Here is a 15,309-nt window from a genome sequence, read left to right as displayed (position 1 = left end):
TGATGTAATGTATTGAGTATTTTACTATTATACCTGAGGTATCAAATGTCAAAGTGTCCATGCGATTTGACAGGCCAGTTTCTGTGCTGAACATGTCTTTACCATACAGGGTTGCCCTCTCCTTTCTGAGCTCCTCCTCCCTCTGCTTCACCATCCTTATCTCTTCATCTACCAGGGAGATTGTGCTTCTTGACCGCAGTTTGAAGAAGGGGTTGTTGAGGAACATTTTTTCTTGGGGCTCTTCACAGGTTTTATTAAGGGAGAACTCAGAGGCACTTCGAATGATCAAATTAGATGTTTCAAGGATGATTAGATTGGGACTACTTTCCTCAGAGCACCATTCTACAGGCCCAGAAGTTGTGCTGTCGTTGCCACTTTTGGAGCTGGATGTGAAATCATTTTGTGGGTCTACAATTATAACATTGTTGGCAGACACTTCATGCTTTACTGGTTCTTTCGTTGGTGAGGAGGTTATAATAAACGATGGAGTCAGAGGAGTACTTGTGGATCGAGGGATACTTCGTGATGGAGCACAATCTGTTGATTTTCCCATCCTGGCCAGTCCCCTCTCTCTTTTCAAGTTTTCCTCCCTCTCCATTGAAATACGAATTTCCCTTTCAATGGGTGTTTCAGCATCATCATAGGGGGACCTGTAACTGGAATCATCCAGGCCAGAGTCTTCTGAGCAAGGGCTGAATTGGGTGTGAGAATAATCTGTGACCAGGTTTAAACTCTCCAGATCCCGCGCTTTCTTGGGAGTTCGTTCAATATTGCGGACTGGTGTATACATGAAGCTGTGGCTGCTTTGGAGGTGTGACTGCTTTGTTGCAGGTAAGACAGTCTTATTTTTCATTTGCGCCTCCATTTCTCTCCATTGCTTGCGAGCTAGCTGGAAGTCTACGTGTTCTGTACTGACATTTTCACTCTTTGTCTCCTGAATTACACAGAAGTCTTTGGGTAGCTTCTTGATTGTGTCCACACTGGTGTTCTCTTGGAGTTTAGAGTGGTCATGATTAGCATCTCTGTAGCTTTCACTTTCATCTTCAGATATTTTTGACAAACCTTGAAGACTGTAAGGATTGTACTTAACCTCTTGAGGGAGCATCGGAGAGGAAGGCACTACCTCAGGTTGCTCCAAAACGTCTGGTACTTTTGGGACCTCAAAGCTAACCTCTTCAAAGTTGCTGCTCTCCTGATCATTATAGTCTGTCTCCTCAACTTTCTGGACAAAGAGCTCCTGAGCACTCAGCTGAAGACTATCCAAATATGAGTCATCGTCTTCTTTATTTATGGAAGAAGAGAAAATTGCTCTCCATTTTTCATCTGTATCACTGTCAGAAGAAGCTGCTGCAATCTCAACTCTCAAACATTCATCTATCTCTTCGGGGTTATGGTAGGACTCATTTGACACATCTGACATCGCCTCTTCTCTTATACACTGCTCTAATGGAGACTCTTCATGAAAAGGTGGTTCAAATAGGATTTCATCTGGCTCTGGGCCTTCATCTGGATATTCTGCTAGATTTTGATAGGGCTCATCATCTAAATTGATGATATCTCCTCCCTCAGGGTCAAGTTCACTGCACAAATCCACCTGGGGGTCATTGTCAAGTTTAGAGTATTGCTCAAGCTCAGTGCCTTGTTCAGGTTGAAGGTCTTGTTTGTGATCAGGGTAATCTGGCATCTCAAAATCGTCTTTAGTTTCTTGGTCAGTTTCTTGGCCTGACATGTTCACCAGACCACCATCTTCCTCTGGCTCTGGATGCTGTTCTGATTCTGGCACCATTTCAGGCTTGACACACTGCTCCGACTCATGTCCCTGATCAGGATCTTGCTCTCGTGTGTCTTGCCTCCTACTGCGGGCCTCATTCTCACAAACACTGTCAGCACTGGAAAGGGTATCAGACACAGATGAGTTGACTGACTCATGCCTATTGAGCTCCTCGTGCCCTTGCTCTAGTTTTAATGTGTCTTTTTCCTCTTGACAGGGATTCAAGATGCAAAGACTGCTTTCAGGGGAGTTACTGTTGTCAGCCAGACTTGTGCTGCTAGGAACATAAGTTAATAAGGAGCTAACTATTGCGTCCTGAGAGTTTGATAAATCTGCTGTTAACCCAGTTAGCTCATCACTAACGCTGCAATCCATTTCATGCACAGGTGAATCACACACAGCACCCTCCATTTCACAGTCCATCACCAGCTTTGATTGTTCGGCTGTTTCCATGGTGACAGAAATGAAGTTGTGATTCTCAGTTGTGCTGCAAGGCTCTTTCAGCACTTCTTCATCTGCCTCTTTATCCACAGAGGTAGCTTTCTGTGTAAAAACAAAGAACAGAAAGGAGAATGGTAAAATGATGAACTTTGTGTTCCTTAAACTGCAAATGCAATGCTCAGACGTTTTTCTTCCGTCCGTACCTCAAATGTCTTGTTACATTTAATGTAATTTTTGGTTTCATAAAAAGTGAAATGAGATTTTTATTTTTTGTCTGTAAATAAGAAACAAACAGCAGATCAAGTTTACAGAATTAAGGAGGCAAATTCCCTATTATTATGTCCTTTGTGGTTTAGTATTTGTCAGCAATGGCACACTGTCAGGCATCAACAGCACCGCCACAGGAACAGCACTGGATAGTGTCATAGCATTATGACAATCTGCATTTCAGTCTAACTTTCCTTTAGTTCTCTCTGTGTTCATTAATGTGTGTGTTGTGTTCAGGGCTTGGCAGCAGGAGGCTGTGCTTGCTGTTGCTATGCTTTCTGAATGCTTTCCTAAATCAGTTCTGTAAAAACTGAGGAAGTTAGGAAATGCAGCTGAATTAGATCTTTTGATGTGTGTTCTTATGTAAGGCTGCTGGACTGGGTCAGCCTCCCACACACACTCCCAGATGAGTAAGTGTCCCTGCACGATGACAAGCTGTTCTCATCCCTCCTCATTTTTCACACAAACACACTTGCTTTACTAGATCCCGTGTCAAATGTCACTGATTCATTTATTTCCCCTGAATGTGACTACGTGTAAACAAGTCATAAATAAATTGACTTGAGGTAGATTTCTCAGTGGTCCTACTCAATTGTAAACAGTGGTGGGGATTCACATGATGTAGCTGCTGTCAAGACAACTGCATCTGGTTTATTGTTTTGATGTTAGGTTTAAGGTGGCAGTAGTTAAAGTTTATTTAATATTAAACATTAAGTTTAATATGTGTGGTAGTTTTAGTAAATTTGTGTTGATGCTCATTAAGTTTGGATAAGTGTACATTCAAACGTGGGGGGACCTTTTATTTTGTCCACGGATCATGTTTTGCCCGGGGAAGCATTAGCGGGCGCACTTAGAGCCACATGGGGCATTCAAGCTCAAGAAGCTGAAACTTTATTCCTCTGGAGTCAATGAGGTACGGTTTTGTTTATTTGTATCTTTTATTTATGTAAATACTCCATTTATTGTGAACTGATTTGGGTTTATGTTACCTTTTGTTTTTAGTTCTGACAGCATTTTTGGGGACTTTGTAAGATGTGTCCACAATAAATGGCTGTAGAAACCAAGAACTGTGTTAAGCCTTGATTTAACTCGAGAGGAGTAACACATGACCTGTTCAATTCCTTCCTTCCTGTAACATTAAAAAACTAAAATAAAGAGAAAATGTTTATATCATAACGCATTCTAAACAGTGTCATATCTCATGTAGTGTTTCTGGAAAGCCACCAATGGGTGCTTGAATCTACAGTAAATCTCTTTGCAGCAAAGACACAATTGTTCCAGCAGAGTGTGTTCAGAGCCATTTCTTACTTTATGAACATAATGCGCTGTTATCTCAAGGCTGACACTCCCACAACTCCTGAATGTCAAAACATTAGCTTTAACTCGTCACAATGCAGATTTAACAATGGCAGTGTCATTATTAATTATGAGTTTAGGAGAGCCATTTATTTCCTGCATAAAGGTTGACTAAAACCAAAAATATACTACACACTTAGATACAACCACTTCCCATGTGTGCCTCTAACATGAACCTATAAGTGCTGGCTCCACACAGGACATATTGCTGGTCCTTATCACATGTCATCAGTTTTTAAGATCTTGGAAATGAGTACATTGATACATTCTCACAAGCTCTGTCAGGGACACGTGCCTGCAACAGACTGAGTGTCATGGTAACCATCAGCAGGCCTGACACTCACTGCTCAGCTGTCACCTCCTCCCCCTCAACAGTTCATCAGCAGACTGCTAAATGTGACAGGAAGCAGGGCTGCACTGAAATGCCAGCGGGAATAATGGAAATCAGTATAAACACAACAAATTCAAGCTAATGCAACTATTCAATGTATAATTATGAACATCCACTTTCAGTCTGTCCAGCTAATTAAATGATGATGTAGAGCAACTACTCAGTGCAGCAGAGCGACATCAGGAAGTCTAAAAAGACAGAGGATCAGATATAACTCCAGCAAAAGCTGAAGAAAGTAATAACTTTAATGTCTTGTTCTGCTGCATGACGCTGTTAACACAAGGTTGTCAGTATTTATCAATCTCTTCCTCTTCTGTTTCTGTTTAACCTGTTCAGGGCCGTGGGAGGGCTGGAGCCTATCCAGACAACCAGGAACCAACACCACCACACCTGAGGACAACCTGGAGCTAATGACCCTCACCAGTATGGGGTACGATTATTGCTGGGGAAGACTGGATTGCTGAATAGATAACTGAAGCAAATACAACTTGTGCATGAAATGGACACAAGAATGTGCACAAAGAAATGTGCATGAATTCAAAATTCATGTATATTAATATATATATGTCTATATTTCTTGTTTGACTTAAATATTCATCTTTGGATATTATATTCAAGGAATCTGACCAAACAAAGTACATTTTTCTCATTGTTTTATATAGACAGTGGCAGGATCTAAGGAAGCAGCCAAAACAAGACATGTTTTATTTCCGTTATCTGAACTGGGTTCATCATATTGCATCAAACAAGTTATGTGGTGTAGAATGATTCATTGACATAGATGTCATCTATGCTGGTTTGAACCATTAGCTGTCCCAAACACTCTTCTCTTCTTCTAAGAAAGACTGAGCAGTAATGAGCAAAATACATAAACCCCATCAAGGAAAGGTACTTGTAAGTAACCCGTTATTTTGACTGCTGGAAAAAAACACATAACATAAATATCAAATTTCATGAACTGCAAAAGTTTGTTGTGTTATTAACCTATTTAGCAAAATGTTCAGTTTTCAAGATGTCTTCACAAAAAAGCTAAAGGCAAATTTAATAAATCAATAACCTGAAAGATCTTAATCTCCTATCAACTAGTGAGAGATTGTCCACATAGTAACGATATCTTAGAACATAATGCTGCACTGGCAGGGGAAATCTCTGAACCAACATTTAATACAACAAATACACACACATGTATTTTACAGAAATGTTATCAACCCTTTCATGCATGAATTATGATCCTTTATGTTAGGATTTTTTCCCCAAATGTTTTGATTTTCTCAAGGCATAAAAAGTTGGAAAACATTTTTGTAAAAAGAAAAAAAAATCTTGGATTTTTTTCTAGGTGATCAGTTGTAATTTTTTCTAAATACAAATTTGTTATATGGAAAATACATCAGTAGTATTAGTCTTTAGGGGTTTCTAATTTTTTTTTACCTGCAAGAGTCATCTACAATAGAATAGAAAGATGGCGGCGCACGCAGTTGCAGCGGCTCATTGCTCTCTCGGTCGGTGCTATGTTTGGCTGTTAGTGAACGTGTTGATTTGTGTTCCGTCATGTCGGACAAACAAAATATACAGTCGGGACGATCTCCTGACGATCGGTGCCCGCTACGAACTAGATGTTACAGCTGATTTTCAAGGCTTGTTCAATATTCCGGGGGACATAGCGAGGAGCCCCGGTGCGCCGTGGATTACCATCGCAACAGGGAGGAAGCGTCGGCGGCGTAGAGAGAGAAGGCAGAAGCGGGCTGCAGGGCCGGCGTGCTAGCTAGGTTACGGAGGCAACCACACAAACCACCAGATCCCTTGCAAACAAGATGGATGAACTGAGACTACAGGCTGCATCTCACAGCGCAGTGAACAGCTGTATTCTTCTGATCACGGAGACCTGGCTGCATCCAGAGGTAGCGGACTCTGCCATCGAGCTAGTGTAGCATGTAATGTAATTATGTAACAGAATTAATTTTATTTATTTATTTTATTTTTCTTTATGAACCTTCTCAAAACTAATTTTCTTTGAATTGACATGTCTGTAATATATTATTTCTGTTTTATCTTGCTTTCATTTTTGGCCCCTAGTGTGTAAAAGGCCATCCTCATCTATGAATATTGGTTTTCCTTTGTTTTTTAATTGTATTTTGTTTTGGTGGGGAAGCTTTAATTTTCTTACTTCCTGTTTGTGCGTTATATCCTGGGTGTTCCCGCTGCCCTCCTCAGTTCGCGCCAAGCTGCGCTGGGGAGAGGTAAGTGTACAGAGTTGTCTTTCATTTGAGTATTAAAATATTGAAAGCGTTCTAAAAATATGTTGTACACTCATATAAATATATTCATGTTTAGCGCAGCACTATGATGGGCATTTGTCTCCCACATTGGTGACACCCATCAAGTTTTCCGTATCAACGTGGTTATTTTTTTTTCTTTTGGTTGATTAGGGTGTTTGTGGAGAATCTGGAGCCCAGGAGCTGCTGTGTCTAAAATGTTCTTGTTTCGAACAGGTATGTGGGTTGTTTCAGATTTTATTTGGATGTTAAATTAATGTATTTAGTATATTTCTATGTTATGGTGGAAAATTGTAATTGTAGGGCAGATTATTTCTGTTAAGGTTTTATTTTAATTGCTTTGTATGTCAGAGAATTTTAGTTTTGTTTAATGCATTTCTGTCAGTTCGCGCCAAGCTGCGCTGGGGAGAGGGTGTTTGTGGAGAATCCGAAGCCCAGGAGCTGCTGTGCTTAAAATGTTCTTGTTTTGAACAGGAATAAAATTATCCTGAATCCTGATTCCGATGTGGTCCTGACTTCCTGTTTCACGACCGTTACACTAGCAGGCTACACAGTACAGCGCCACGACAGAACGAAAGACTCCGGTAAGAGCAGAGGAGGAGGGCTCTGTGTGTTCGTGAACAACACCTGGTGTACTAACACAGCGACTGTCATCAGCTATTGCTCCCCAGACCTGGAGTATGTGACTGTTAGATGCAGACCAATATACCTCCCCAGAGAGTTCACCATAGTCATGGTAACCGCTGTTTACATACCACCGGATGCTAATGCTAAAACAGCTATTGGACTTTTGCATGGCAGCATTAGCCATCTGCAGAGCATCTATCCAGATGCTGTGCACATCATAGCGGGGGACTTCAACCATGCAGACTTGAAGACGGCGCTCCCCAAATTCCACCAGATGTAAAGTGTGCTACAAGAGAGGCTAACACTCTGGACAAAGTCTACTCCAACATCAAGCTAGGCTACAGGGCTAGACCACTTCCTCACCTGGGTCAGTCACATGTAATTCCTGCTTATGCCCCCCTCAGGAAAACTGCTCCAACCATCACCAAAACCATCAAATCCTGGCCCCAGGATGCAACACAGCAGCTGCAGGACTGTTTCGACAAACTGGGATGTTTTTGAACATCAGGACCTGGAGGTTTTTACAGACAGTATACTGTGCTATATCAAGAACTGTATTGACACTGTAGCTGTGGATAAACGCATCCGGGTCTTCCCAAACCAGAAGCCCTGGATGACTCAGGAGGTCCAGCGACTGCTAAAGACCAGGAGTAGCGCCTTCAGGTCTGGGGACAGGACCGTCTACAGTACAGCCCGAGCTAACTTGAAGAGCGGCATCAGAATGGCCAAGTCCGACTAGAGGAGAAGGATAGAGTGCTATCTTGATAGCAACAACAGCAGGCAGGTGTGGCAGGGAGTCCAGCATCTCACCAACTACAGGACCAACCTCGCAGCTGCGGAAGGCGATGCCACTCTGGCAGAGGAGCTGAACCTCTTCTTTGCCCGCTTTGAGGTGAAGCCAACAGAGGCAGCCACACTACACCAAGCGATCCATAACACCATACTCCTCATTGTAGAGGAGCACGAGGTGAGGCGCACACTGCGGGCTGTCAACCCAAGGAAGGCTGCTGGACCTGATGGCGTCCCTGGACGTGTCCTGAAAGACTGCGCCGATCAGCTGGCTGGAGTCTTCACCAGGATCTTCAACCAGTCCCTAGCCCTGTCTACAGTCCCATTCTGCCTGAAATCTTCCACCATAGTCCCCATACCCAATAAACCTCACATCTCCTGCCTCAACGACTACCGGCCTGTGGCACTAACCCCTGTGGTGACGAAGTGTTTTGAAAAACTGGTCCGGGGTCACATCACAGCACTTCTCCCTCCTGGCTTTGACCACCACCAGTTCGCCTACAGAGCCAACAGATCCACAGAGGACGCTGTGATCACGGCCCTCCATGCTGCTCTGTCACATCTGGAGCAGCAGGGGAGCTATGTGCGGATGCTCTTTGTAGACTACAACTCTGCTTTTAATACCATCCTCCCTCACAGACTGGTGGACAAATTGGGGGACCTGGGCCTCCCTCACTCCACCTGCATGTGGATTCTGAGCTTACTGACCAACCGACAGCAGAGAGTTAGGGTGGGAAAACATACATCCACTGCCCTCAGCCTTAGTACTGGCTCTCCACAGGGCTGTGTGCTGAGCCCCCTGCTCTATTGTCTGTACACATACGACTGCACCTCTGCCCACCACAGCAACACCATCATCCAGTTTGCTGATGACACCACAGTGGTGGGGCTCATCTCAGGAGGCGACGAGTCCGCCTACAGGGGTGAGGTGGAGCGGCTGTTGCAGTGGTGCAGGGAGAACAATCTGCTCCTCAACAACTGAAAGACAAAAGAACTCATAATAGATTACAGGAGGAATAAAACGGACATTACACCACTAACCATTGGGGGAAAATGTGTGGAGAGGGTAGCTGATTTCCGTTTCCTGGGGGTCCACATTGAGCAGGGCCTCACATGGAACATGAACACCTTCGAGCTGATAAAAAAGGCCCAGCAAAGACTGAACTTCCTGAGGGTTCTCAGGAGGAACAACATCAAGGAGAAGCTGCTGGTGTCCTTCTACAAGTGCTCCATAGAGAGCATACTGACCTACTGTATCTGCGTCTGGTATAACAGCAGCACTACGGCTCAAAGGAAAGCTCTCCAAAGGGTTGTGAATACAACCCAAAAAATCATTGGCTGCCCTCTCCCCTCACTGGAGGACCTGCACAGCGACCGCTGACTAAGAAAAGCACAACACATCACAAAGGACACTTCTCACCCCGGACATTCTCTGTTCACACTGCTGCCTTCAGGCAGAAGATACAGAGCAACCAGAACCAGAACCAACCGTCTCAGAGACAGTTTCTACCCGATAGCAATAACAAAACTAAATGCAATCAAAAACAACCATTAATCATCATAAATGATGTATGTGAGAATGTGGCTATTCTTATTTAGTGATTTTTTTTTCTTCCAGTTATTTGTTAATTCTTACATTGAGTGTGGATTGTGAGACAGTTATTTTTTGTTTTTAAGCATATGCACTGACTGATGGCGCTTTTTAAATTTCGTTGTTCTTGTGACAATGATAATAAAGATTTATCTTATAAGGAGGGACAGGATATTGCTTTTTCATTTTTCTGCCATTTTGGATTTAACAAACATTTTCTTGTTATTGCCGAAATGCAAGAAAATGCAGTGTATAGTATGATGCACTAGAGTCCACTTTAGAGGTCTGTGTGCATTTATAACATAAAAATCCACAAGAAACATAAGAAAATGGCTTTTAGATACTGTAGCTTCCACTGTAGTAACCTCTATGCATGAAAGGGTTAAGATGAGGCTAAGGAGAAATGACACCCTCCTGTGGCTCATGTGGTAGCAGTGATTAGAGAGCAACAACTTAAAGTGAAACTCACCCCCAATTAACTCTTTTTGGTGATAAACTGTCTAAATAGATTATTTATGGTTATATCTGTGTGTTTCTGTGCAATTCTTTTGGTTTGGCATTGTTTTGCCTGAAACCGTCTCACTACGGGCCTCTCCGGTCAAACAGTTCTTAGGCAGTTGAATTTTTTGTATTGGTTGCGGCGATACGCCTTGATACAACTTGGTCACTTCCACTTTTGGTGTAAAAGCACAGCGAACCCCCCCTGCGCCTCTCCAGTGTTTATGGTTTTCTTGTATGTCTTTTCAAAAGCCCCAGTGGATGTTGGCAGACGACCGTTCACACTGAGCCAGGTTCTGGTTCTGTTAGAAGTTTTTACTTTCCACTGTTACCACATGCCTGTTTAAGATGAGTGAATGCTGCAAGTCAATGACTCCATGCAGTCTGTTGGGTTTCCATAGATGAAAACATTTTAAACATTGTGAATCTGTAAAGTAAAGTAGTTTCTATTTATTCTACGATCAATTTCTGATGCTGTCAACTTTATCAATGATGACAAACTTTTCCATATTTTTCCAGCAGCTTAATAGTTAGGTTTTTTTTACTGAGTGTTTATTTTCCGTAAAGATGTTTATGAAAAATATGAAATACTTCAATTGTGTTAGAAAAGCATCCAAACAACAGCAATATCATGATTCTCCTAAAGTATTCCCCAGCATAAATAAGCATTATTTTTTGAATCATGCTGTTCACAGTGGGGTCTGCCAGAACTTGTTTTGTCTTCAAAGACACCACAAGTGCAAAATCACAATAACTCTGTCATTATAATGACTACACTCACCCCCCACACACACGCACGCACATGCCCACACACATGGCAAGACCTGCACAGAAAGCACTGAGTCTGCTCCTGTCTGTTCCTTCATCTCAGAGTGGAAAGCTCCAACAGATCAAAATCATGTGGAGCTGCTGGATGTTTGTGCTCCTGTGTTATAAGGACTGATCGCACTATCACAATACACAAACATGCACCTAATGGCAGCAAAAAGCATGAATAAAGACAGTATGGAGGCAAGTTTCAGTAAAAGTTCTACAGTTAGAAACAGACAAAAAACCCTCTTATATTCACTATGACTCTGAACTAACTGTCTGCACTAGGCTGCACTAGGTAAGATGGGCAGTGATATAACAGGCAGAATGTCTGGTTGTTAATCAGTGGAATAGACTTTCAGAACCCTGGACAGCAACAAAATGATCATTGAACTGATGAAACATTTAAAAATCAAAATCTGCCCTAAAACACACATCAGAGAAATGCAATTTAAAGGCAGAACATGGAATCTGAATGAACAGTATGAAGCATTCATAATTAATGTGTGGAGAATATCTATGTAACCATGGCGAGCATCTAATGATTGGACAATTTGAGTGTTTAGTATTGATTGCTTTATCAGCTGATTACCTTTAGCAAGTTTTTATTTTTATCAGCAACAATGTATCTTACCCCATATGAGAAGTGAACTACAGTAATGATCCATGGAGACAAATTGACGCTGCACATAATCGACACACAGCCTACTATCAGTCCAGGACTCTGCTCTGCTCTGAGGTTTGCTGCATCCCTCCATGCACATCCACTCAAGACACATGACGTGGTTCCCGTTTTAGCAGCTGAAGCCAACAATGCTAAAAGCACTGAGGCACTACCAAAAACATTCTGCTCAAGTTCTGAATGGGGTGTGTTTGTGTGTGTTTGTTTAAATGAACCTACCTGAGCCCAAGTGGTGGAGTAATGCAAAAGGATCTGCTCTGTTTCTAAGTGCCACCGTGCACTGACAGCTCTGACTGGAAGCTGCTGCCTCTGATTGGACGGCTGCTGAAGGGGAGGTAATGCACAGGAGGCAGCCAATACTGGGGCTTTCTCTGATAAACACACACTGAAGAGGAGGAGAGCTAACCTTGTACTCAATGCCATAGCTCATTCAGTTAAATCACCTGATCACACTTCTCTGCAAATGAGTTGGGAAATGATGGAAAATTACAGGATGTTTGTACAATTTGTTACAAATGTACTTAAATTGTTTGATTTGCCTTTAAGATCTTCACTTTATTTTCAAATGTGTAAGAAAATGACCTAGAAGGAATAGTCTGACTATTCTCAACTGACTATTCTGACTATTAGTCAAACTATTCTCCCCACAAACTGGATTTGTTAGCTTTACTGTTTTCTCCTCTGTTTGTTCAATGAGAGCATCAATAGATATCAATGAATTTTAAAATACGATTCATTGTACAGTAGTTACTGTGTGCAGTGTTGTGATACAAAACACACTATGTGAATGGTGTCCTAAAGAAATGCATTTCTCATGGTTGTGCATTTGTGTGTGTGAGGTTCTACTGTAATGACTGCCATACAGTTACCTTAAAAACAAGTAATAGTTCTTATAATCACCTTTATTATCACAACAGCCACACAAAATATCAAAATAAGACTCCATAATGTCCACCTCTAACAACATAAAAACAACCCAAATGCACACAAAAATTAAGATTTAATTTATTGTGGGTAGGGAGATTGCTGATTGGCCTTTACATACACGTGAAGCCGATCTGATATTGATTTTTCTTCCTCAACAAAGGTTTAAATATCAGCGACTGCCCACTGTTGCCATACTGTGACAGAGATTTGACTAACAGACCTCCCACCAGGTCATGTCTGCAGTTGATAGTTACACCACTCTTGCTAAATGACATTTCAGACAAAGAAAAGTCAGTATCGGCCAAAATTGTCATCAGGCATTTTAAAGATTAATGATCGGCCAGAAAACTGCAATAGTTGCAGCCCTAACTACAGGGAAAAGATATGAAAAGCCACGCTGAGTGAAAAATCATCTGAATCTAATAACTGGTTTTTCCAGTCCACCATCAACAGCAGCCATTACCAGTTGCTGGTTGCAACTCGTAGTGCAACTGGTCTCTTACGTCACAGGAGAAATTTTGACCTTTGCTTTAATTCAGCCACATTGGAAGGTTTTAGGGTAAACAGCCATGGCTAAAATGCTACATAGTTTATACCAGACATAACAGGATGCATGCCTTTCCAAAATGACCACTTCTGTGTTATCAGTCACACCACCCAGCATGAGGGGCCAGACTGACAGCCAATACACAACCCCCAGTAGGAAGGGACCAAACACACACTGATTGAACGTTTTACAGAAATGAAGATTTTTTGGTGCGGTTTGCTTCAAGTCAGCACAACATGCGAAAACAGGAAGACATGTTTTATTTTAATGGTTGTTTATAGTATCTGAAAAGTGATAAGCACTTTTGCCAAGGAGATGGAGGAAGGGGGGAAGACGGGGTATTAGTCAGGACAGCCTGAATGTCCTTGTATTAACTGGATGTATTTAATCAGGCATGAGCCACAGCGGAGGAGGTGTGATCATTTTCTACCATTTTTTCCATCCTAATAGTGAAGAAATGAAGCAATTTAGTCATAAAATGAAACATCAAACTCTCATTACTTCCATCTGTCTAGTGATGGAACTGTTTCAGAGTAAATTCTTCTGTATCAAGGGGTGAAGTGTGAACAAACAAGCAAATGAACTTTAGAATCAGTAAAAAGTTTTTCTTCTTCCTGTATGCAGGTTGGATTAGAAACAAAATACTAAAACAATACCACCAACATGTTTTTATCCTGCAGGAAAGCAACTTTATTGAGGTTGAAAAAGAGACTATATCTGACAACATTTTTACCACTACAGATTTTGACATCAGCTGGAATCAGGAGCTTCTACACTTAACATCTTCTACTGGATTTAAGGGAAATCCTGAGTTTGCCATGTCGGCTTCACCATCTAACATTTTCATTTAAAACATGAAAAACCTAACATTAGTTAAATAGCATCTTATTAATAAGCAGTGGCCTACTATAAATACACTTAGCGCCAGCTGGTTAAAAATGACTCCAGTTGACACTTAGGTTGGATATTTTAAGACTATGTAATGACAAGTCTTTGCCAGGAGGTGGCAATGACACAGTTTGCATCTATAATTAACCAATTCCAATGAAAGAAGAAGAAACCTAGTCAAACTCTGTCTCATCTTGTTGTTAAACAGAGCTGCTGCGGTCTGATGCAGCATGAGTCTGCAGGCTGTGCCTCGCCCTGGTCCTGTGTGGAGCGGCTGCGTTTTCCTGGCTTGTGGATGAATGTTGGCTTGTGGAGCTCCAGATCCCTGCAGTGTGTGTAGCTGTCTCCACCTGGCTGTCCTCTTCCAGCAGCCCTGGCTAGCCCCACTTTGGGTTGGAAGATTTTACTGGTGCATCCTTCTGGGTGGTAGGACAGAAATTCTTCTCTGTAGTGCAAATTATCGAGACACTTGTGGTGATCATTGTAATCCTCTTCACCATCACTGTCGCCTATGATCACCAGCTCAGCTTGAATGTCTTCCTCCTCTTCATCTAGAGCATTTTCATAGCCAATGAAAATCATTGTGACTGGTTCCTCCTCTTCCTCTGGCAGTGTGTTGAAGAGCTTCACAGTGTTTTCTGTGGCTGGGTGGATGTCGAAGTCACTCCGTGTCTCATCAGCTGTGGTTGAGTCTCTGATGACTTTGGGTAGAAGTTGATCTAACCCCCAGTGAATTGGCTGGGTTGCAGGCATTACGTCAGACCTCACAGTAAGTGGCACCGGACCACCAGGCTCTGCACTGGTGGCGTCTGCCTGACTGCGGGGAAATCCTGGTGAGGTTTTGGCACCAGGGTCTGATCTTCCTGTTAGATTCATGTTATTTTTGAATTGTCCTGCAGTGTTACAACAGCGCCGCTTTGCTTCCTCATTAGGCTGGAAGGCTCCTGAAGTGAAGTGCTTGTGAGGTTTAAGTGGAGGTTGCTGCTCTTGAATAAAGGCTGATTTTTCTTTATGTATTTGACTTGGTGCCCTTGGGGTTGCTGGCCTGCTGTTTCCTGTGTATGGTACAGAGAACACCGGCTGATGGAACTGAACCTCAGCAGGCACTGTTTGGTCTGTGGCCTGATGCAGAAGCTCTTCCACTTCAGTGCTGGACATCTCTCCCAGCACGCCATCAGGGACTGTGTCCTCCATCGGCAGCAGCGCGTGCACAGACTTGCGTCCATCATCATATACCTTTAACCCTCTCTTGTGAATGGTGTCTGGGCTTACGGTTGCTGAAGAAACCACCTGATTTCTGCCCGTTCTGTTATTATGTTCTACACTGATTTGAATTGCAAAGGTTGCTGAAACAGAGAAAAAGACATTTGTACAGTGAGAACAGAAACATTACAGAGTAATAGTGAAGAAAATGAAGCTGACTTAGTTTATTGGTTTCTTAGATGAAGCAA

The 15,309-nt window shown here is 42.4% G+C and overlaps 1 protein-coding gene across 3 annotated transcripts in view; it reads right to left on the bottom strand.

Moving 5' to 3' along the window:
- The window catches only part of palmd (palmdelphin), a 33,610-nt gene that overhangs the window by 1,689 nt on the left and 16,612 nt on the right, over positions 1-15,309 (bottom strand). Inside the window, exons 1-2 of one of the 3 annotated variants that reach the window (XM_023326093.1) lie at positions 11,716-11,934; positions 34-2,314 (exon numbers count right to left, since the gene is read on the bottom strand). In XM_023326093.1, coding sequence (XP_023181861.1) covers positions 34-2,314; positions 11,716-11,919 — 2,485 coding nt within the window. In that variant the 5' untranslated portion in view covers positions 11,920-11,934. Of the gene's footprint in view, positions 1-33; positions 2,315-11,715; positions 11,935-13,636; positions 15,205-15,309 lie in introns of those variants that run through there. The other 2 variants (XM_023326092.1, XM_023326094.1) reach the window with 2 other exon arrangements.

This window comes from Xiphophorus maculatus, chromosome 21 (assembly GCF_002775205.1).
Source record: "Xiphophorus maculatus strain JP 163 A chromosome 21, X_maculatus-5.0-male, whole genome shotgun sequence".
Taxonomy (NCBI): domain Eukaryota; kingdom Metazoa; phylum Chordata; class Actinopteri; order Cyprinodontiformes; family Poeciliidae; genus Xiphophorus; species Xiphophorus maculatus.
The sequence above is the reverse complement of the archived record's forward strand: the minus strand, read 5'-3'. Positions and strand labels throughout refer to the sequence as shown.